Source organism: Typopeltis vanoorti, chromosome 4 (assembly GCF_054136105.1).
Source record: "Typopeltis vanoorti isolate ZY-2024b chromosome 4, IOZ_Tvanoo_1.0, whole genome shotgun sequence".
NCBI classification, from domain to species: domain Eukaryota; kingdom Metazoa; phylum Arthropoda; class Arachnida; order Uropygi; family Thelyphonidae; genus Typopeltis; species Typopeltis vanoorti.
In genome coordinates this window covers 88,742,314-88,766,719 of record NC_143552.1, presented here as the reverse complement: position 1 = coordinate 88,766,719, position 24,406 = coordinate 88,742,314, and the positions used below count along the sequence as shown (strand labels likewise).

General features: G+C 34.4%; 1 protein-coding gene across 1 annotated transcript in view; it reads right to left on the bottom strand.

The window, feature by feature from the left end:
- Positions 1 to 24,406, bottom strand: part of LOC150107482 (uncharacterized) — a 378,606-nt gene that overhangs the window by 147,869 nt on the left and 206,331 nt on the right. Inside the window, exons 8-9 of the mRNA XM_090391332.1 lie at positions 21,914 to 22,653; positions 13,077 to 13,328 (exon numbers count right to left, since the gene is read on the bottom strand). Of these exons, the coding sequence (XP_090247458.1) occupies positions 13,077 to 13,328; positions 21,914 to 22,653 (992 nt within the window). The remainder of the gene's footprint in view (positions 1 to 13,076; positions 13,329 to 21,913; positions 22,654 to 24,406) is intronic.

Sequence of the window (24,406 nt, the reverse complement as noted above, 5' to 3'; positions counted from 1 at the left end):
CTGCACTATGCAGAAGTTGCTACAGGCCTGAGAGACATATTTTTAGAAATGGCATCAGCTATGAAGCAATCACCTATCCTGAACAAGTATGGCTGTATTAATTTGCAAAAGATATGGGAGACAGTTATTCTAAGACCACATTAGCATGAACTGTTGAATAAACTAGCCATTATCCTGCCCCCAAGAGAGTGTCTTGTTAGGACATTTCTTTTCAGTTACAATATAAACAGTTTCCTTAACATTCTAATTGAGTGCTGTGTTTCACCACTGTTGCCAGCTTGGTTGGCTGAGTGGTTATCATACCCACTCTCCAACCAACAGGTCACAGGTTCAAATCACACTGTAGACATAGATGTTTATAAATGTCTTTAAGTGGTAGATGAATGTCATTGCCCAGTGCAAGACTACTGCTCTACTTACTGGTGGCCTGGAGTGGCTTGAAAAGTTCCATGTTTGGTGTCTAGAGCAGGATTTCCAGGCTGTGTAAAAAATAAAGAAAAAACACAAAAAATATATAAAATTTATAAAATAGAAAAAAAAATTCTAGCTCATTTATGGTATGAATAAATTCTAGCTCATTTATAGTATGAATAACTGTACATTCATGGGTGAGTGTTAGCCACATAAAAAAAAAGAAAGTTGTAATTTGTGCTCTGTTGATCTGTTAGACAATCAGCAAAATATTAACAAAATACATCCCCTGAAGGTATATGTCAGGAATTTGATGATGATGATAAATTAATTAATTATTGTTTCTTCTTCTTCTGTTGTATAAACAACAGAAGAAGAAGAAACTTTGCTTTCCTGTTTCCCAACCGACGAGCTGCGGCATACTGGTGCGCCGCGAAAAATTTAACCGCAAAGTCCTGATTATGGGGGCGACGGTACCGGAGGGCTAGGCTGCCGAGTGGTTCCCTTTCCGCTTTATTGCTCTTTTCTAGCTACGCACGTGTGAAGGCGACCTCCCAGAATGTCATAGGCACCATTCCTCCCATTACTTCCTCCCTAACATTTTGCATCTACGACTCAGAAGATCATTACTCTGCTTCAGTTCCAACTCGTCTGTTGTGTTGTGAGAGTACCAGTCGAGTGTTTCAAGCGTGTATCATTTTTGTAAGAACTGCGTTCAAGTGGATGTTCAGTGTTGCTAAGTGGGCTGTGTAAAACACCTTAGCGGGAATGTCTTATTGCGTCCTTTTCTGAATTTGTGTTTTAACAAATGTGATAGTTTGTGGAACATAAGTCGAATTGTTATTATTTGCTGACAAAGATGCTTTTTCCTGTTACCATCGATCTATAACATTCATTTTAGCTGAAGCTATAACGGTCATACAAGAAAGAAGTATCTTCGCATGGTAAAATAAACACTGGTGAGTCATTTTTTTCTTATAGTTAACCATTTTTTCGTAATGTATTTTCTTCGGAATCAAAAGGTATCTGAGATTTTTTTGCACAATGGACACTGACATTATGAGTTACAAAATGATTAATGTGTAATTTGTATAGCTTAAGCTTGGTAAACGTAGACTTTCTGTCATTAATAGGCATTTTCCTAACATAGTTTTGCATGTTCCGGTATTTTGGATGCCCTAGTTACAATGCCTATTTGATATCCTCGATTATAATGTAGTATTTTTAGTTTCATGTGATTTATATCTTTCTATTCAATGGCTTGTTTATTTGCATATATTTTAATTCTATTAAATTTAATTTTCAGTTACCCACAATAATGGACAAATATTTAAAAAAAATCAGAAAATCCATCAAATTTGTGAGCCCAAGAAAGTGAACCAAATAAAAAAGTTTAAGGCACAACATAGTCATAGACTATATAAAGAGGATTATCTGAAATTTGGTTTCGTGTGCTCCGATAATTCTATGCCTCAATGTCTCATATGCGTGGAAAAGTTGTCAAATGATGCGATGGTGCCAAATAAACTACATCGACACTTTTCTACCAAGCATCCTTCGTACATAGATAAGGATTTTAACTATTTTAAAAGTCTGCGAACTCAAATTCAAATGCAAAGTTCTTTCATGAGATCAGCCACAATGGTATCTAATGGAGCTCTAGAAGCAAGTTACAAAGTCGCGAGATTCATAGCTAAAGCCAAGAAGTCTCACACAATTGCCGAATCACTCATTTTACCAGCTTGTGTGGAAATTGTCAAAACTATGCTTGGAATCGATGAAGTAAAAGAAATTGAAAAAGTACTGCTTTCAAATAATACGATCAGCAGGCACATTGAACACATGTCAGTTAGCATAGAAGGAACACTAATCCAAAAAATTTGTGAAGTTAAGAAATTTTCCTTACAGGTTGATGAATCAACAGATGTTAGCAACTGTTGTCAGCTAATTGCACTTGTTCGAATTCCTGATGAGAAAGGGTTGAAAGAGCATTATTTATTCTGCAAAGAACTTCAGAAACAAACAACTGGGAAGGAAATCTTTAAAGTGATCAATGAATACTTTGATACAAACAAAATTTCATGGAAAAATGGCGTAAGTTTATGTACTGATGGTATGACTGCAATGACAGGAAGGGTCAGAAGCTTGGCGTCCAAAGTTCGGGCTGAAAATCCTGATGTTCAAATAATACACTGCTTTATTCATAGAGAAGCTCTCATCTCAAATAGTTTACTTCTAGAATTAAAGTCCACACTTAATGACATTATAAAAATGGTGAATTTGATCAAAAGTAGACCACTTCAATCGCATCTTTTTTCAATTTTATGTGATGAAATGGGATCAGAGCATCAATCTTTGTTGTTCCATACTGAAGTTCGTTGGCTGTCGAGAGGGAGAGTTCTGTCCAGAGTTCATGAGTTGAAAGAAGAATTAAAAGTATTTTTTGAGGGTAACTCTCAGTGTTCAGCTAAGTTGGAAGACAATTGCTGGTTACAAAAAATGGCCTGTTTAGCTGACATATTTGAATACCTAAATGACCTTAATCGAAAAATGCAAGGACTGCTTGAGAATATATTAACTTGCTGACAAAATTAATAGATTCAAAAACAAAATTCAACTTTGGAAAGATGTGATGAAAAATGGTTCTCTTGAAATGTTTAGTTGGTGCTGTAGTTCGAATCCTAAAAAAGAACTACTAGAACTTGTAGATCAACACCTATGCATGCTTGAGAAAAAGCTTTATCACTACTTTGAATTAACAGAGACAAAGAAATTCGATTGGGTTCGAAATCTATTTGCATCTTCGTTAGATCACATGACATTCGATTTATCAGTGAAAGAAAAGGAGGAGTTATTAGACTTAAAAAGTGATCGTACCCTTGAAGTTGAGTTTAAGGATGTTCCATTATCTCAATTCTGGGTAACTGCACAAAAGGAGTTTCCATCCATCGGCAAAAAAGCTATAAACATTCTTTTACCATTTGCTACAACATACATGTGTGAATAAAGTTTCTCTTCTATGCTTACTATCAAGAATTTATCATCATCATTGAAGAGTCTTGATCATGAATTGCATGTAGCTCTTTCAACCATAGTATAAAAAAGTTGTAAAGGTTGTGTTCACAGAAACAAGCCCAAGTATCTCACTGAAATAAGAAGGAAATATATGTATTAACTGTGGCAAAAGAATAGTGTAGATATTTATATTAATACTTAAAATGTTTATTTTGTCATTAAATTATTATTATTAGCATATTTATACATAGTAATTCTTTTGTATAATTAATTTTACTTTTGTATTTTCACATCATAATTTTATAAAATAAGTGTTCTAAAAATTTAATCACAGTTTCACTCAGTCAAACTGACAATTTAGTTCATAGATGCAATATAAAAACCATGTCAAATATCAACCACTGAAGATGTATGGATTAGGTATTTTTATTCCATTTGTTTCGTGCTTATGACTGCATAAGAAGACTTATCTGAAACGAATGTCTAGCTGGAATGCTTATGTATTATAATGCAAAATTATTTGAAAGAAAGATCTTATTAATTGAATCCCTGTATGAAATAGAAGAAATTAATCATGTTAATAGAAAAATGTTCCTTCATAGTGTGTCATGAAATTATTTATGCTTGTGAGGTGCACCGTGAAATTACTTATGCTTGTAAGGCGTGCCGTGACATGAAAAAGGTTGGGAAGCACTGCTATATCAGTAAAGATGTTTTCCCATGACTTTCAATATGAGAGTATACCTTCTAAATAAATTAGTTTCACTAATTTTAAGGAATGTAAATAACTTATTATTGTAAAGAAAAGAAAGACAATGCTCTTTTCTTTATAATAATAATAATAAAATATTTACATTCCTTAAAATTTGAAGGAAGAATTGAACTTTATAAGAGCAATGGACTGCATTTGAATGGTTTTTGCGTGTCATTTGTCCCTGTATGAAATAGAAGAAATTAATCATGTTAATAGAAAAATGTTCCTTCATAGTGTGTCATGAAATTATTTACGCTTGTAAGGTGCACCGTGAAATTATTTATGCTTGTGAGGTGTGCTGTGACATGAAAAAGGTTCGGAAGCACTGCTATATCAGTAAAGATGTTTTCCAATGACTTTCAATATGAGAGTATACCTTCTAAATAAATTAGTTTCACTGATTTTAAGGAATGTAAATAACTTATTATTGTAAAGAAAAGAAAGACAATGCTCTTTTCTTTATAATAATAATAATAATAAAATATTTACATTCCGTAAAATTTGAAGGAAGAATTGAACTTTATAAGAGCAATGGACTGCATTTGAATGGTTTTTGTGTGTCATTTGGAGAGACTTTTGCTGGAAGGGAGAGTAGTGAGTACAGAAAATGAATCTCAGCAAGTAAGAAGTGACATGAAAGAGCAGGAGAGATTGAAGTGGTGCTTATGAATGAAGAAGTGGATAACATGAGTGTAGAGAATGAGAGAACAAGTGTGCAAAACAAGGAAACAGAGAGACTCAGGGTGGACATGGGAACACAGCATGTGAAAAGTTGATGCTCCAAGAGGATGTGTATGTGTGTAGACAAAATAGGGAAGGGGATAACCTGGGATGTAGGGAAAATAGTTGGATTTGAAGAAGGTTCTGGGATGAGTAAGGAGAAAAAGAAATTGCTTGAGGAAAGTATGGAGAAGTTACATCTAATAAGCAGTATCAGTGAAACTTGTTATAGATCCAGAAATGAGCTGTTATGTTTGTATACGAACCTAGAAGTATCAGAAACAAAGGAAATGAAATGGTTGCATTGATTAAGTTCATTCACCCAAAAATTGCTGAATAAGTGAGAGATGGTTGGACGAGGATGACATCCTGACATAGAGATGGAAGAGTATGATGTACTTGGCGATGATAGAAAGGGTAAAAAGGGAGGTGGTGTGCTACTGATGATAGAAAAAGAATTATGTCCATATAAGGCAGAGATGCAAGGGGAAAATAGTGGTAATGGATTTGAGGAAGTATGGTGTGGGATAGAGGTGAATAGAATAAAATACTTTGTTGGATGTTGCTATAGACCTGGTAATGTGAAGGGTAGTGACCAGGAAATGTATAAGCAAATTAGCCAAGCAAATAAGAAAAGGATGATCATTATGGGTGATTTTATTTACAGCAATATAGATTGGGATGATGAGATAGCAAGTGAAAGTAAAGAAAATGAGTTTCTTGAGTTTTTGAGGGGACAACCACCTCAGGCAGTATGTAACAGAGGGCACGCAAGAATTGGGTAGAAAGGAGATTAATGTTGCTTGGGTGATATTCAAAAATCAATGTCTAAATGATTTCCAAAGTTCAGAAGGTTAAATAAGGTGGGTTTGAAATGGATGAATGAAGAGATTAAGAATGTGATACAGAGAAAGAAGGCATTATGGAGGCAACATAAGAGGAGTGGTAATAATCAATTCCATGAGGAATACAAAGAATAGGCAAGAGGGTGACCCAGTTGGTAAGGGTAGCAAAAGTTCAGTATAAGCAGCAGTTAGCTAATGAAGCAAAAAAAAAAAAAAAAAAAAACGATTATGGTAGTATGGCACAGATTAGAGAAAATGGCATAGTTAACATATCTAATGAACAGTTCATAAAATCTTTCATCTGTGTGAATGTGAGATCATGGAGAGTTTGAGATCAGTGGTTGATAAGGAGGAGAGACTGACTGAATGAAGAAGAGGTATATGGGGAATTAAGCAAACTTGACATTAATAAGGCTGTGTGACTTGATAATATATCACCACATATTTTGTAGGAATGTGCCAGGGAGTTGACATCCTTACATTAATGAGACTTACATTGAATCAAGTTCCAAAGGAGTGAAAGGAGAGCAAGATTGTACTGCTTCATAAGGGAGGTGACAGAACTTTTAGGCCAATCTATGTGTCAGGTCTTGGAGAGGCTGGTGAGAACCAAGATCCAGAATTGGGTTGACAACACTAGTATTATTTTTGATGGACAGCATGGATTTGCTAATGGCAGGTCATGTTTTAGTAATCCACTTGCTTATTACAATAGGATGACAGCTTCATTGGACAAGTGAGATGGATAAACAGTAGTACACTTAAATTATGCAAAGCCTTTTGATAGATTACTGCATGATAAGTTGATAGCCAAACTAGAGCAGATGGGGGGGGGGGGTGGATATTAGACTAGTTGGATTGGAGATTGGCTATCTGATAGATATCAATAAGTTGTGTAAGGAGGAGCAACATCCCAGAAGAGGAATGTCACTAGTGGTGTGCCTCGGGGTCTGTTTTATGGCTTTTGCTATTTAACCTGTATGTTAATAATATCGGGGAAGATTTGAATAGAGATATACAGCTGTTTGCAGATGATGCAAAGTTGGGCCAAACTATGAGGATGAGAGAAGATATTGTGGCCTAAAAAGAAAACTTGAATAGACTGAATAAATGGGCACAGGAGTGGGGATAACTGTTCAATGTTGCAAAATATAAGGTTTTAAAATTTGGAAAACAAAAATGGGATGTAGAATTGACTCTTGGCAGGGATATATTGTCAGAGGTGGAGGAAATAAGAGATCTTGGAGTGATGTGGATAAGGATCTGAAATTTAGAGGACATATTGAGAACAACACAATGAATTCTGGGAATGATGTGGAAGACATCATTCTCAAGGCTTGACATGTAGAAGTAAGAAGATTCTAGTTCTATTGTATAAGGCTCTGATTAGGCCACATATGGACTACTGTACACAGATTTGGTCACCTAGTTTTCAAAATGAAGAGATTTTGGAGAGGATCCAGAGGCAATTAACCAAAATAGTTTCTGATCTCTGGAATGTTGAGACGATGCAATTTGCAGAGTCTAGTAGATAGGAGGAAGAGGGTTGATGTGATAGAGATTTACAAGCTAGTAAGGGGTTGTTAATGGATTAACAGTGAAGAAGTATTTCATAAAATGGTGGGAGATTGGGAAAGAACAAGAGGTCATCCCAGGAAGCTGTATAACGAGGGTGTGAGCAAGGGAGTGAGAAGCAGGTTTTTTGCATGGAGAGTTGTGAATGATTGGAATGCATTGCCTGAGAGTGTAGCATCTGCAGAGAATTTAAACGTGTTTAAGATGTGGCATGATGAGCTGTGTATGACAGAAGGGACCTCCTAAATGAGTCAATGACTCCATGGGTCTTAAGATAATAATAATAATAAAATTATATTATATTCTGTATATTCTATATATACAGAATATAATGGAGTATTATATATACTCCATTATATTCTGATCTATTAGCTAACCAATCTCAACCAATTTAATAAATTACTGGTTAAGATCAAAGAATGGAACTAGTTTATCACTGAACCCAGGCTATTTAAATAAGAAAATTACTAGATTTTTTTAATTACTATATATGTTCATATAATAATGCCTAACAGTTTAGCTAGCAACTGTCTAGCTTTCTCAAGGCTTGAACGGGAAACACCAAAAAAATATGAAAAATGCACAAAGTATAAAGAATACAAAACCGTTAGTAACTATAAGGTAGCTAAGTTGATACGTTTGCATGACAATGTCAGCATGTATTGCGAATCTTTAGTCTGTGTCCTGAACACACGTTGCATGAGCATGCGTTATATGATTGTTGGCATACTGTAGTTCCGTCAAACTGAGTGAATTGATTAAATTTTTCCAAGTCTCATTCAATATGGCAACTTGGTTTCTGTTTAGGTTGCTGCCTGTTCGTAGGACTACTGTTGCTTCTTTGAATAATCGGTGTCTGAAATCATCATCTATGTAGGGCATAGAGCTATTTTCCTAGTCTATAGAATGGTTAGAAGTTGAAAAGTGATGCGCCGGAGGTGATCATCTTGTTATGAATGACATCTCCAACATGTTCTTTCTGTCTGATTTCGAGGCTTCTTGAAGTTTGTCCAATGTAGGAGAGGCCACACTTACATGGAATATTATACACACCTGGATATTTATAAAATGGAACACTATCATTAGGAGGTCTTAACACCTGTCTAATGCTAGTAGTTGGTTTAAATAGAACTCTGATGTTATGCGCTTTTAACAATCTCACTATATTGGTGGAAACCGAACCCATAAAGGGGATGACGACTGTTGAAACCTGCTGGGAGACTGTTTCTTGTTGTCGGTGGTTATCTTTATATAGGAATTTGTTGATAATGTTTAGAGGATATCCATTTTGAGATAGTGTTGTAACAATTTGAAATAGTTCTGTCTGTACCTCGTCTTCGTCTGAGACGAATTTGCAGACTCTATTTCCCAACATGTGGATGATGCTATGTTTATGTGACCTATGATGGTTTGAAGAATAATGTAGATATTGTCCAGTATCTGTAGGCTTTTTGTAAATGGACAGTTTGAAATTGTTATCTTGTCTCTTTACCAGTATGTCTAAGAAGTGCAGGTGTTTGTTATTTTCCACTTCTAGGGTAAATTTGATTTTGTTGTGGAGTGAGTTGATTCTATCTACAAACATATGTAGGTTTTTCTATGCTTTCTTGCCATTTGATGAAGATATCATCTACATATCTCCACCATATTGAAGGTTTAGGAGTAATATTGGTGAAGATTTCATTTTCAAATTTCTCCATGAAAAGGTCTGCACATGGTGGTGTGACAGAGGGCTGCCCATGGCTACGCCTTCTAATTGTTGGTACACCTTGTTGTTTATCTTAAAGAAATTTGATTTTAGGCAGTGCTTGAACATCTGTGTAATATCTACAGGAAAGAGATCTTTGATAATGTTAATGACTTCTTCTATTGGAACATTTGTAAATAAGGATTCTACATCCAGACTGGCCATTATGTCTGTTTTTGTTAGTTTCGCATTCTTCAGTTTTTCAACAAATTGTTGAGAATTTTTAGTATAGGATTCTGTTTGTCTGATTTTTCCTTTTAGTAAGTTTGCAAGATGTTTAGCTAAAAGGTATGTTGGGGAGGACCTGCCATCAACAATCGGACGAAGTGGGACTTCTTCTTTATGTACTTTAGGTGGACCATAAAGTCTAGGAGTAATGGGATGTAAAGATTTAATTTTTCTTTTCAATTCCTCAAGCCAAGTACTCATACAGATCAGATGGTTTGTCTCATTATGATTCGTCATGGTAGGATCTTTGTTGAGAATTTTATACGTGGAACTGTCTGATAATAAATTGTTTATCTTCTTGAAATAGTCCTTTGAATTAAGAATGACTGTGGAGTTTCCCCTTATCAGCTTTAGTGATTATAATCTCTTTGTTATTACTGAAGTTACGAATCACTTTCCTGTCATAAGGAGTGGTGTTAAATTTGGGTTGTTTAACTGTGGCCAGGATGATTGAGCTACAAAATCTAATATTGTTAGCTATAGCCTCTGGGAGAGGGTGAAGAACTTTTTCAATTCCACAAATAACGTCCATTTTTGGGATGTAATTGGGAGTGATTGAAAAGTTGAAACCTTTCTTTAAGATATCGTATTTATTCGTGTTTTGAAAGGCAGTAATCTGACATGTTGAAAATCACTTTATCCTCTGGGAGGCTTTGTATGTATGGTATTTTTTCTTATAAAGTTCTTCAAATTTTATAATTTGGTTAACCTTTTTTAACTTGAAAGTTTTCTTGTAGCCATGTTGTATCATACGGTCTATGCTGTTCCAGGTAGTGTAGTCTACACTATTAGAAATGTCGTCAAAGTAATTCTGGCAATTAACATCACTAACATTCAATTCGTACCTTATGTGTTGGATCCTTTCTCTAATTAGTGCCAATGAAGTTTTGTGGTAAATTCTTTTGGCTTGGTACCTAGGTACCTACCATGATGAACCATAATGAGACAAACCATCTGATCTGCAATATGAGTACTTGGCCTGAGGAATTGAAAAGAAAAATTAAATCCTTACATCCCATTACTCCTAGACTTTATGGTGCACCTAAAGTACATGAAGAAGAAGCCCCACTTCGTCCAAATGTTGATGGCAGGTCCACCCCAACATACCTTTTAGCTAAACATCTTGCAAACTTACTAAAAGGAAAAATCAGACAAACAGCATCCTATACTAAAAATTCTCAACAATTTGTTGAAAAACTGAAGAATGTGAAACTAACAAAAACAGACATAATGGCCAGTCTGGATGTAGTATCCTTATTTATAAATGTACCAATAGAAGAAGTCATTAACATTATCAAAGATCTCTTTCCTGTAGATATTACACAGATGTTCAAGCACTGCCTAAAATCAAATTTCTTTAAGGTAAACAATTAGAAGACCTAGCCATGGGCAGCCCTCTGTCACCACCACGTGCAGACCTTTTCATGGAGAAATTTGAAAATGAAATCTTCACCAATATTACTCCTAAACCTTCAATATGGTGGAGATATGTAGATGATATCTTCATCAAATGGCAAGAAAGCATAGAAAAACCTACATATGTTTGTAGATAGAATCAACTCACTCCACAACAAAATCAAATTTACCCTAGAAGTGGAAAATAACAAACAACTGCACTTCTTAGACATACTGGTAAAGAGACAAGATAACAATTTCAAACTGTCCATTTACAAAAAGCCTACAGATACTGGATGATATCTACATTATTCTTTAAACCATCATAGGTCACATAAACATAGCATCGTCCACATGTTGGAAAATAGAGTCCACAAATTCGTCTCAGAAGAAGAAGACGAGGTTCAGACAGAACTGTCTCAAATTGTTACAACACTATCTCAAAATGAATATCCTCTAAACATTATCAGCAAATTCCTATATAAAGATAACTACCGACAACAAGAAACAGTCTCCCAGCAGGTTTCAACAGTCGTCATTCCCTTTATGGGTTCGGTTTCCACCAATATAGCAAGATTGTTAAAAGCTCATAACATCAGGGTGCTATTTAAACCAACTACTAGCATTAGACAGGTGTTAAGACCTCCTAATGATAGTGTTCCATTTTACAAATATCCAGGTGTGTATAATATTCCATGTAAGTGTGGCCTCTCCTACATTGGACAAACTTCAAGAAGCCTCGAAATCAGACAGAAAGAACATGTTGAAGATGTCAATCATAACAGGAGTATCACTTCCAGTTTAGCGCATCACTTTTCAACTTCTAACCATTCTATAGACTGGGAAAATAGCTCTATGCCCTACATAGACGATGATTTCAGACACCGATTATTCAAAAAAGCAACAGTAGTCCTACGAACAGGCAGCAACCTAAACAGAAACCAAGTTGCCATATTGAATGAGACTTGGAAAAATGTAATCAATTCACTCAGTTTGACGGAACTACAGTATGCCAACAATCATATAACGCATGCTCATGCAACGCGTGTTCAGGACACGGACTAAAGATTTGCAATACATGCTGACATTTTCATGCGAACGTATCAACTTAGCTACCTTATAGTTACCAATGGTTTTGTATTCTTTATAGTTTGTGCATTTTCCTATTTTTTTTGTGTTTACCGTTCAAGCCTTGAGAAAGCTAGATAGTTGCAAGCAAAACTGGTAGGAGTTATTATATAAACATATATAGTAATTAAAAAACCTATGGTCACATAAACAATAATAAGTCTTATATTTTAACACTTCACGACCAAATATGAATACTTTAAGAAAATTACTGTAATCAATAATATAAAAAAAAGCATCAGCTGTACAGTGATAATATTCATCACCACAATAGCTGTACTTAGAGTCAGTTTTGACATATGTGTGAACTGTAGACAAAATTTTAATTTTCCTAATTTTGCTATTAAAAATCTATAAATGAAATGATTGAAATTTTAGTAGTAGATTCAATTTAATTTAAGATCACTATCTTAATAGTGTAAAGATGCAGTCCTATATTTAAATTTCCACAAGCTAGGGAGAAGTAGTGTTATTACTATCATTTCATATGATTTTTCAACAAAAGCAAGCTTATTATAGCATAAAAATTGTAATTTCACACTGTTTATTTAATAAAAATAGATTTCTAATGCGGAAAAAAAAAAACTTCTCATTAATCAATCAGTGTGGAATCTAAGAATTGTTTAAAAATAGAAATTACTGCACTCAAGCACACTCACCAGACAAAATGAATACCATAACTGCAAGAGCTCTTAATTTTTATACACAAACACAGGATTAAAAAGCAAGAAAAGAATATTCCATTGTTGATATTTTAGTTGTTTTTCATAAGAACTACCAAAATGTCAGTGATACAGATATAAAATACGAAGAATTCTATTGAGTAAAATTACTGAAACATCGGTGAAAATCTCATCAGCATGTCAAAAATTATAATTTTATTAAATTTTGATTTAATATAATTTTATATAATTTTTGTCTTGGCGTTTATCAGAACTTACCAGATCCTCACCCCCTCTTGTATTACTATGTGAAATAGCAAGTTCTAGTTGATTTTTTGAATCGCATTAGGATAAAAAGTTACTTTTTTCAGAAACGAATTATTTTAATTATTATTATCATGTAACAGTCCCAAGGACTCATCACAGGAGGTCACTGACACAAACTAACATCCACACAATATGCCACCTACTGCTCTTGAATAGCATTTTTGCCTGTTTGCGAGCTCTCATATATGAAACATTTTTTTCACAAAACATGAAGTTTATTTAAAAATAGTAGAAAACTAAATGAAAGAACAAATTAAAATAACATTTACCTCATGACAGTTAGGACATGTTGCTTTTCCATTCAGTTCAATTTCTTTCACCTGTCCACACATCCTCATGTGATTGGTAAGAGAATCAACAGACCGAAGCCACTTTCCACATATTGGGCAAGCATGTTGTCCAGTATGCACAGGAAGATGCTTTAACAAATAAGCATTTTTTGTAAATGCCTTGTGACAAACATTGCAGTTATGCTCTTCAGATTGTGGTTTTACTGGACATGCATGATTCAAAAGAATATCCTTGAAATAACAAAATGAATAATGTAACAATATCAATAACAATAAATAAACAAAATCTAAATATCAATAGCATTTCATCATTTTGAAGAAACACTATCATTTAGAATTAAAGATTTCATGTTGGCACTAAATATTTTAGTAAAGAAGGATAATATCTATCACTAATAAAGGTAAGAAATACTACATTATACTATGCATATATGATATGATGTGCATATGCAAATACTGTATGATGCTGTAAGGATGCACAGAGTGAAGGTGCAGGTAAAACAGATGTTTATTTAAGCTGGTATAAATGATTTAGTAAGTGACGAGTGTAGTATGTAAGAAGATATGAAAGAGTTGCTAATGCATGCAAAAAAAGAAGAGTGAGAAAGCAAAAGTTGCAAGTCCATTGTCGCAGTATGACAGAGGCAAGCTGAGATGGAGAGATATGATCACAAATGAGTTAGAATGCAGACGGTGCAGGAGGAAATGTGTGGAGTTTATGAATGTGTGGAGTTAGTTTGATTGAAGGAAGGATTTATATAAGATGGAAGACTTGTATTTGAACTATTTGGTGTCAGGAGTCTTGAGATAATGTTGTTCAGTGAGAGTTTGGAAGTGCAACGTCAAGGAAACTAGAATGTTTGTTGGGGGGGGGGGGGGGGGGAGCAGGTGAGAATGGGTCCAGGCAACCAAGAAGTTAATAAGTGGAAGAGCGATCACATGATGCCAAATATAGCATCCCAGGTTCTTAACTTTAGTGGAATAAGCAATGCAAGGTATTAGGGAGGTTGTGGGATGAAGAGGTTATTGCAGTTTATGTATATTAATGCAAAAGTATTCAAAATAAGGGTGAGAAGTTTTTGACATTGGTTAGCTTAACCTGGAGAAAAGTTATAGGCATTGGTGAGACTTTGTTGACCAAAGATGATATGGTCACAGGAATAGAATGAAAGGGATATGGTGTCTTCAGAGATGACAGAAGGAACAGGGTGGGGAAAATTTTGCTAATGATAGCAGAGAAACTGAAGCCAAAATGAGTAGAACTACATTAGGCGATATGGATTCTGAGGGCAGTTCATTTAAGCTATCTGGTATTAGAGGCCAACAGGATACAATATGTAATTGGTTGCTGCTATATTCCAGGAGGTATAAGGGAAAATATAGATGACATAGATTGGCAAAGTAGCATGATGAGTGTGTGTGTGTGTGGTGGGGGGGGGATTTCAACTATAGGGATATAGATTGGGAGGATGAATGGTCATAGGCAGGGAAGGAAATGGAATGTATACAATTGCTGAGAGATAATTACCTGAAGCAGCATGTAATGGAGGAGAAACAAGGTTTGAGAGTACTTGATCTGATCACAGCATCAGAGAACTTAACACTAACCAATCTAGTTATGTCCTCTACTTGGAGAAAGTGATCTTGTAGTCCTGACCTAGGAGATTGCCTTGACAGACATGCAGAATTTTCTGTTAAGAAGGGATATTCGTGGAATTACAAAGCAGGTGATTTTGACAAGTTGAAGAGCTAGCTTTCAGCAATGCTATAGCATACGAATTTGGAGGAGAGTGATATGTTTGTGATGATGGGAGGTGATTAAGGGTGTTTGAAGAAAGCAGTATCAGAATGTATACCCAAAGTTAGAAGAATAAATCAGGTAGTGGCTAGATGGATGAATAGCTTCATTAAGTACAAGTTGTAGACAAAGAAATGGCTGTGGAGAGAATATAAAGGAAAAAAAAAAAAAAAGGTGATCTCAGCATACTCGTGCAGTACAAGGCACAAAGCTATTATGATAGAATTCCAAATATAGATTCCTAAAAAAGCCAACAACCCCAAGTGCTATTAAAAAAAAAGCTCTATGTACACCTATCCAAATACAACTTATCTGCTGTATACATACTTGTCTTATCATATTACAAAGGAAAATATATAGTGTGGGAACTAACAACTATGCCATATATTGAATTTAATAGCTATATTCGGAAGTTTAAAGAATCCCATGAATACCCCCGTGGAAGTATGAAGCACTTTTTTTTAATTTTGATTACATCTTTTTTATTTTATTTTATTTATTTTAAATTTTTGTCACCACACTGTCACAGCAAAGTGCAGATCTAGTCTATAATTAATTTTTCAATAACTAAAAATTCTAAAAGAAATTTTAAAACAAAATATTAATTAAAATATTTAATCAATATTAATACCTTTTCATTTCTTAAACTGTTTAAAATATATCACTGGTTAAAAATATATATTTCATAATTTTTGTTACCACTGTATGTATATTTGATATGTATAACTAAAAATTTAATCATTTAAAAAAAAATGTTTCATGTTTTATTAAAATAAAAATGTTAAAAAATAAATACCTTCATAATTATTCATGTTTGAATTAAATATTATTATAACTTCTCCCAAACTGCCTTTGCTTGATGGGGGGTAATTTTAAAAGGGATAAGCAGATAGCAAAAGGTTGAGAAACACTGGCTTTGGAAGACCTAAAATTCACAGAACTGGGTTATTACAGACATTACACAGCACAGATCAACAATGAATCATGTGTATCCCAACATGATATGCACTATTAGTTAACAACAACTCCATTAACATCAGTTTATGTATAAACTTTTTCACTAAACAGAAGCCAGCCCAACTCTCCTTGCTGACTTGTTTTCTTTTATAATTCAAATTAAAGAATAACATGACAAACTTTAGACTATTTGTTTATAATTCAAATTTTCTAAAATTGGGATGCATAAATTACATTTTATTGAAAATCTTGCTCGGTATTTTTATACAATACTGAACAGTCTGCATCACCTCCATCATTCATTCAAAATTTAGCCATTATATGATATTTTTGGAAAATGGAGTAGATACATAGGGCGATGCAACATTTGCCACACTATCTGCTCTCTTTTTCCTGTTTTCTTCACTTCAAATGAAGTGTTTGGATACACATCAATAGCTTGTGGTATATTTTTTAATTTCTTGTGCACAGGGTTAGGAAGTGTCTTCTTTTAGTGGGAAGTATTGAAAAAATTCTCTTATGAGAGTCAGTTGAAAATCCACAGGTTTTCCCATATTTTTACTTAGTACAGTGTTTGAGAATTTAGAACTGTTATGTGCAGAGGGGAAAACAGAACTTTCAGACACTTCACACCTTAAGCAAACATTCAGCAGAACTACTCATCATGTCTGACCTGTCACCTGCTCGTTATTCCCATTGCATTCTGTTGTGTTACACAACGAGGCTTCAGATTGGCTGATTACTCTGCCTCTTTCCTGATGATTTCATGCAATTTTCATGACTTTCATGACTTCGGCATATAATTAACTGAATTATATTTATAACAGATGCCTGCAAAATTTAATTTTAAAAATATTTTTATAACAGATGTTTTAAATGAAAAGGTGCACTCAAAAATACTGGAGCTCAGCAAGATGCCATATTTAAACTGCTCGAGACAACTTGAGCTTAGCAGTGAAAAGATTAAAAATCAATTATTCTTCTACTATATATTTTCAAGCTGAAAATTGACCTGATGAAGTATACCATGGTGTGTAGGAAAGAGTTGAATGAATGATTTTTACTTTCATAATTATATTATAGTTATACTGGAATCATTACACTGGACTAGTACATAATTGCTCACATAATAGAATGGATATTGGAAAAAAATTATCACTTCCATAGATGTTATTTTCTATTTTCCACTTAAACAGTGATAAGATGAGTTAACAGCAGTGAATATTCAGGTGGAACATTCAGTGCTATTAATTTAAACACAGGAATTTAAAGAAGGTGAGATTATTGTCGTAGAGCATTTGTTTGAAAACCCTCCCTCTGATGTTCCTAGCGTTGTGGCCACTTAGATCTCTCAATAAGGATGATAGGGGAATGGTAATTGCAAGATGAAATTATCAAAGTTAACCAGGGAAATATATGCAGCACAGCATACTGTAACAAGAGGTCCTAATGAAAGCAGATAGTAACAACTAAGTTTTAAAAGAGGTAAACCGTGAGTAGACATAACTATACATAATAAATAACGGAAAAACTCACGTAGAAATATTATTTAATAGTATAATTTTCGCCTGTGTGTCACAGGCATCTTCAGTACAATTAAGCTCAAAATTAAACACTAACTGACAATTCCAAAAAGTGCCACCTAAGTAGCTGGTGTAAGATAACTAAAAAGGTCAATAACTTTCCTAAAAAAAAAAAAAAAAAAAAAAAAATTTAATACAATAAAAAGTTAGGAAAGATTAGCTGATTTGTAAAGTACTATCTCCCATAAAGGGGATAGACGTAAGCCGTCGGATCTGTTTAAGTTAGGAGAATGAAGTAGAGTTTCACATGCTTCTTTATAAAGGCGTTCCATGAGAAACTGACTTTTGTGAAGAACTCTTGTCTTTCTCCAATGAACTCTGTGTCTAGTGAAGATGGCATGTTCTGCACGTCCAGACTTTTCAGGTTTAAAGTATTCAATATAAGATTGGTGTTCTTCTAGCCGAATGGAGGCAGATCTTCCCGTTTGTCCGAAATAACATAATCCACAAGAGCACGGAATCTGGTAGACACCTGGATGATTAAGATGTGGAAGCTTGTCCTTTGGAGAAGCGAGAAAGGTGGAGATTTTTCTAAACGGTCGAAAGGCAACAAAAATATTCAGTGAAACTCTACTTCATTCTCCTAACTTAAACAGATCCGACGGCTTACGTCTATCCCCTTTATGGGAGATAGTACTTTACAAATCAGCTAATCTTTCCTAACTTTTTATTGTATTAATTTTTTTTTTTTTTTTTTTTTTTTTTTTTTTTTTTTTTTTTTTTTTTAGGAAAGTTATTGACCTTTTTAGTTATCTTACACCAGCTACTTAGGTGGCGCTTTTTGGAATTGTCAGTTAGTGTTTAATTTTGAGCTTAATTGTACTGAAGATGCCTGTGACACACAGGCGAAAATTATACTATTAAATAATATTTCTACGTGAGTTTTTCCGTTATTTATTATGTATAGATAGTAACAACTGTTTATTTTGTGTAAGTGGGGGACTTGTTGGAATGGAATAATGTTGCCCACAAGGATGGTAACTCATCTGTAGATGTTAACCTCCTCTTCTGTTCTTATTGATGAGTTACATATCAAAGCGTAGGATCCTCAGCAAGTTTTAGATAAGTTTCCTGCAGGCAAAAGCACAATGGAATATGCTTCTGCAGGAGAATCTTCACATCACTTATGTGAGAATGTGTTAATTATTTTGTATAGTGACCCCCCCCCCCCCTTTTTCTGGTTTTCATTTTGTTGGGCTTGGATTTTTTTTTATTTTTTTGAAAAACTGTGGCCAGTGTAATGTTTTCTTCCTCATGGAAAATATCTGAGACACCGACAAACTGAACTCTGTTTAGAATGCTTAGAACTAATAATTTTGAATTCCTCTTTGGAGCAAGAGATATTAATTTTTCTTCTGTTGGGTATCTTGGATGCTTTTTTGCAGGTAATTTGACCTGCAAAAAATTTTAATGGTAAATTAAAATTTAAAAAATTAAAAAAAATTTAATGTAATGGTAACATTAAAAAATTAGATAATTTTTTAATGTTACCATCTCAGCATAAGAGAGTTTCCCACATCAGAAAAAAACTTTATAATTTTGAGGAAGTTTACCATAATCACTAAATGTAGTTGTGAAACTTCCTCTTTGCTTCCTGATATAGATTGTTCTGCTCTGTACTGATATTTGAAGTCTCTTTCTCATCCTTCCATCTGTGCATACTTAGAAGTAAGCTGGTAGTTCTCCCTCGCTGCAAATGCATGTAAGTGTTTTGCAAGTGACACACTCTTTAGAGCCTCCGTGGTTCAGTCGGTATAGACAAAGCCCAGTCAGAAAGATCTCAGTTCGATTCCCGTCAGTGACATAAGGAACCTTTATTGGGTCTCTTTTGATGAAAGGTGATTAGCCGGTCTTATTCAGAGGTAGGGTTTTTTTGTCTGTCCAGAACAGGCAAACTGGTCCCATGAACACACATGGATTAGTCATGAATATGTCCTAGCCATATGCTGGTCCCAAGTCCAGATAAAATGGGGGGGGGGGGGGGAGCAATGGTGAACTACCCTGGTAAAAATCTCACTAATAATACCTTGTGGACAATGACTACAATGTTACCTTGGATTGGAAACAACTAAAAGAGAAAACCAATTGCCACAACAAGTACAGATCACAGAGCCATGACAAGCAGTTTGAGCATGACCATATTTTTTGGAACTTGCAGTATCTAAAGGGATTCAGGATGTTGAGTCAAACGATGATTAGAGATAGCATGCTTTCATTGATGTTGGAGACTGAGAGGTATTAAATGTAATGATATTCCTGATTGCTAAATGACTACCAATACTATATAAGATGAATCTTAGATGTTATTATCCTTTAGTTCAGAGCAAATCTCCTCATCTGACACATCACTGTCTCTCTGTGATATTATTACTTTTGAAAAGTTTCAAGTGAGATTACTGTAATTAGTTTCCAAATTAAAGTTTGGAGAGGGAGAAGTTTGAGTAAAATGAAGAATCAAGGTCTTCGTTCCAGTAAGAATAATCTTATTTATTTGGCTGGAACAGGTGTTTGGATCAGAAGAGCAAAAAACAGTAACTGGCACAAGAAATGGGGTAGAAGAAATCATGGATGCCATCCTATTTGGAACTACTGTAGTATACCAAAGGACAGGAGACAGAGAAACTGGATGAAGGACAATCTGTTGGAAAGGAACTTAGATAAAATAATGGTCAAAGTTATCAAGATGAGAGCTGACATCTACAGGATATTTATCCTGAAAACTAAATTAAGAAGAGAGTAAGTGTGTTGAAAGAGTGGAGAGGATTATTAGATATTCTGGTGAGTAGATATAAATGGCCCACCAGTATGAAATTATTGAACATTATATATTTTTACATTTCTTCCAGAAAGTCTGTGTTGTGAATATTGAAAACACCCCAGCCACAGTCCTCTTCCCTAGGGATGAGGACTGCATGGCTGAAGTGTTTGAATTGCAGAAAATCAAGCTTCAATGACAAATAAATAAAGATCAGAGAGATCATAAGAATGGAGAAGAGAGCAAATAAATGAAAAAAAAAAAAAAAAAAAAAGAAATGCAAGGTATTAGCATTCTCTGACAAGGGATATCAAATCTGAAAATGCACAGCTTCCACTCTTGTGGAAGCAATTATGTAGAATGTAGTTTGTAAAGATACAGTAGACATTTGCAGAGGCCAGCTGAAATTCAATTAAGAATAGCATGTCAAGTTTAGATATCCATAAATCGTATACCGGTGTTGTAGCTATGAATGTTGGTAAAGTGATAAATGAGCAGCAGCAGCACTGCTGGAGTGGATTGTGATTCACCAACACAAAATGTACTCAAAGGCAAGGTATGTGCACTATCAGCCACCATAGCACAATTGGAAAAAATGATGGTATGCTTCGCCCTTTGAATGGAAAAGGCCTAAGTTCAATTCTTGCCATTATGAGAGGAATTTTTCATTATTAATTTTTTTTTTTCATTTTGTAAACAGAATGAAAAAACCCAAAAATTTGGGTTTTTTCATTCTGTTTACAGGCAAAAGCAGCTTTCAGAACATATACAATATATAGACAAAAAATACTGTTGGTGATGATGATGGGTGGTAGATGGCATTGATGGTAGTTATGAGTAGTAGAAGAATTAAGTAGTATAGAAGATGGCTCGATGTGTGTGTGTGTGTGTAGAAGAGTGCCCTCCCTCAATGAGTTCTTGGAGGTGTCACATAACAGTAGTAGTAGTAATAATAATAATAATAATAATAATTGGAGATAAGAATAAAGAAGATAACTAGAGGGGTATGAAATTATATATATAAAAAAAATATATATATAACAGAAAAATTATATTGTTTGTAATAACACTATTCTAGATAACAGATGCAAAAAAATAAAGAAATAAAATAAATAAATAATAATAATAATGCTTTAATAACCTTCAAAAAATGTAAGCATAGGCTTCTGTGGGTAAGCAGTTCTGGAGATAGTTTTCGGTATTGAGACCACAAGTTTATTAAACAATAAAAAATAAAAGAGTTAAAAAAACCCTACAAGTTTCATTCATCATAAGACTTACATCATCAGGGATAATGGTGTATAAAAGCTGAACACAACAACCAAATTAAATAGTCAATGAACAGTTATGAAGTTAAAAAAGACATCTAATTGACTATTTAATTTGGTTGTTGTGTTCAGCTGTTATACACCATTATCCCTGATGATGTAAGTCTTATGATGAATGAAACTTGTCAGGTATTTTACTCTTTTTATTTTAACTTCATAACTGGTCATTGACTATTTAATTTAGTAGTTGTGCTCAACTTTTATTCACCATTATCCCTAATGATGTAAGTCTTACGACGAACAAAACTTGTCGGGTTTTTTACTCTTTTATTTTTTATTGTTTAATAAACATATGGTCTCAATACCGAAAACTAGCTCCAGAACCCTCAAAAAATTCTATTTATAATATTAGAAAAATAACAGTTGAATTCATTTAAGGAAAAAAAAAACCTCACTTTTGTTGAATAGCACTTATTGCAATCTATGCATGTAAATTTTCCAGTATGCATGGCCATATGTCTTTTAAGCATTCTTTCAGTTCCAAAACTTTTACTACAATACCAACAATCAAATTCAAATTTTTTTTCATCATTATTGTCTATCAAACTAGGACAATTATGTTTCAACATATTTTCTTTTCTTGCAAATACTCGATGGCATCGAGGACAAGTGAATTCTCCTGTATGTTTTTTAATATGTCTGTACAAATACAAAGTTTTATTAAATCCCTTTCCACACAAATCACATTTAAACCTTCCTGGCCTCTTTGGCCGCTCCAGTCTGGTCCAAAGGAGAATATCAGGGTTTTCAAAACAGTTGCTATTTTCTAAATTTTTGCCCATTCCCTGTTTTACAATTGTGTCATCCCCATCTATTAATTCAGAGGCATCACCTGCTTTGTTACTACATAAATCAAGAGAAATATTAGTTTTCGGCATTTCAGTTGTGGTGGTTCTTACAGATACTGTACTCCCTGTAACCATCTTTGCTGCCTCATTTATTTGATCCACATCAAGACACACTGTTTCTCCAGCAGCAGACACAGTTTCATCATTGTTGATCTGCTCTTTTGGTTCCCCAGCATCACAGCTTATATCAGTAGATGTCCCAGCACCACTCAGAGTGACTACTGTAGGTCGGATAGTTGTTACAACAGCTCTTGATAATTGGGTATCTTGGACATATAGCTGCTCACCTGTATGAAATAAATAAGATTTATTTTCATAAAATAGATGAACAAAGCAGTTTTGTGCAACAATATGGGGCATTTTGGAATAATAAACAATTTATAGTAAAAAGTTTATACTATATACTAATATTCATTTGATATATAGTATTTAATACAGATGACTTTCATTATAAGTGAACTTTTAAAGACCACAGGAATAGTTTCTTGTAATGATAGTTTGCTATACGAATTTTCTTTAGAATAACATTCTGCCTACATGAATTTTGTTGAGAATTTTTGTACCAGTTTACTTACAGTAAAAGTCAGCTGTACTTATCTAATGGCAAAAAAAGTATATAATTTAAAATGAATTTTTAATAACCAATAAGAATCCACTAACCAAACATCACCATTAATTTTGAAAGAATATTTGATAAAGAATATTAAGAAGAGATTAAAAAAATTTAATATAAATAAAATGCTATTGTTTGATTGTGGCAGCATTTCTCATATCATAATGCTAGATGACCAGAAGGAAGTCAATTACAGATTCAATTCAAGTTGCCAATTAGAGGAACGTTTTCTAGGCTTTTTTCTGCCAGTTCCCAAGTTAACTGAACTTTGGCACAGGCAGTAGGATTTTTGTCCTTCCTAGAAACAGGTTTTAACCCAACACTATAGAGACATAAGGAATGCAGCAGGAAGGAAGAAAATGGAATTTATACAGTTGCTAAGAGATAACTATCTGAGACAACATGTAAAGGAGAGGACTCAGGATTTGAGAGTGCTGGATCTCATCATAGCATTAGAGCACTTAGTAACCAATGTAGCCCCACTCCCTCTGGTTGGGGGAAAGCAACCATCTCTGATCTTGAGCTGGGAAATTGATAGACATGCAGAATTTTCTTGAAAGTTTATTTTTCACTTGGTTAGGGTATAATAAATTTAGTTTAATCCTTTATCCAAGTGTGAGCAAACAAAGTTTGCACCTGAAAGTATCTTCAGGACTGGGGTAAGGTGGTACAACACCAGGACACTCCTTGCAAAGGTGGAGCAAGCTACCAACACTCCTATCTCAGTATCTCCCATAATGTAAAACACATCTCCTTGCGGATATGTCTAATGTTATGCATTAAGGGACGGGCCACAACCCAGACTAGTTTCGACCTTTATTGAGGTCTCTTCAGTGGGAGCCAAGGCCAAGCGGAGATACCAGGCAGAAGCATTAGCAGGTCATCTCTACCTATAGGAGTTGCCAAATGGTGTGCCATCCTTTTTTAATAAATTACTCTGGATTTACAGAAAGATGTTGAAAGTTTATTTTTCACTTGGTTAGAGTATAATAAATTTAGTTTAATCCTTTATCCAAGTGTGAGCAAAGTCTGGGTTGTGGCCCTTCCCTTAATGCATAACATTAGACATATCCGCAAGGAGATGTGTTTTGCATTATGGGAGATACTGAGATAGGAGTGTTGGTAGCTTGCTCCACCTTTGCAAGGAGTGCCCTAGTGTTGTACCACCTTACCCCAGTTCTGAAGATACTTTCAGGCGCAAACTTTGTTTGCTCACACTTGGATAAAGGATTAAACTAATTTTATTATGCAGAATTTTCTGTTAAGAATGGATATATGCAGAATTACAAAAAAAGGTGATTATGACAAAGTGAGGAATCAGAATGGTGACAAGGCATAACAATTTAGAGGGGAAAGATGTTAACAATGCATGGGAGATGATTGAGGGGCTTTTGAATAAAGCAGTATTAGGCTGTATATCCAGAATT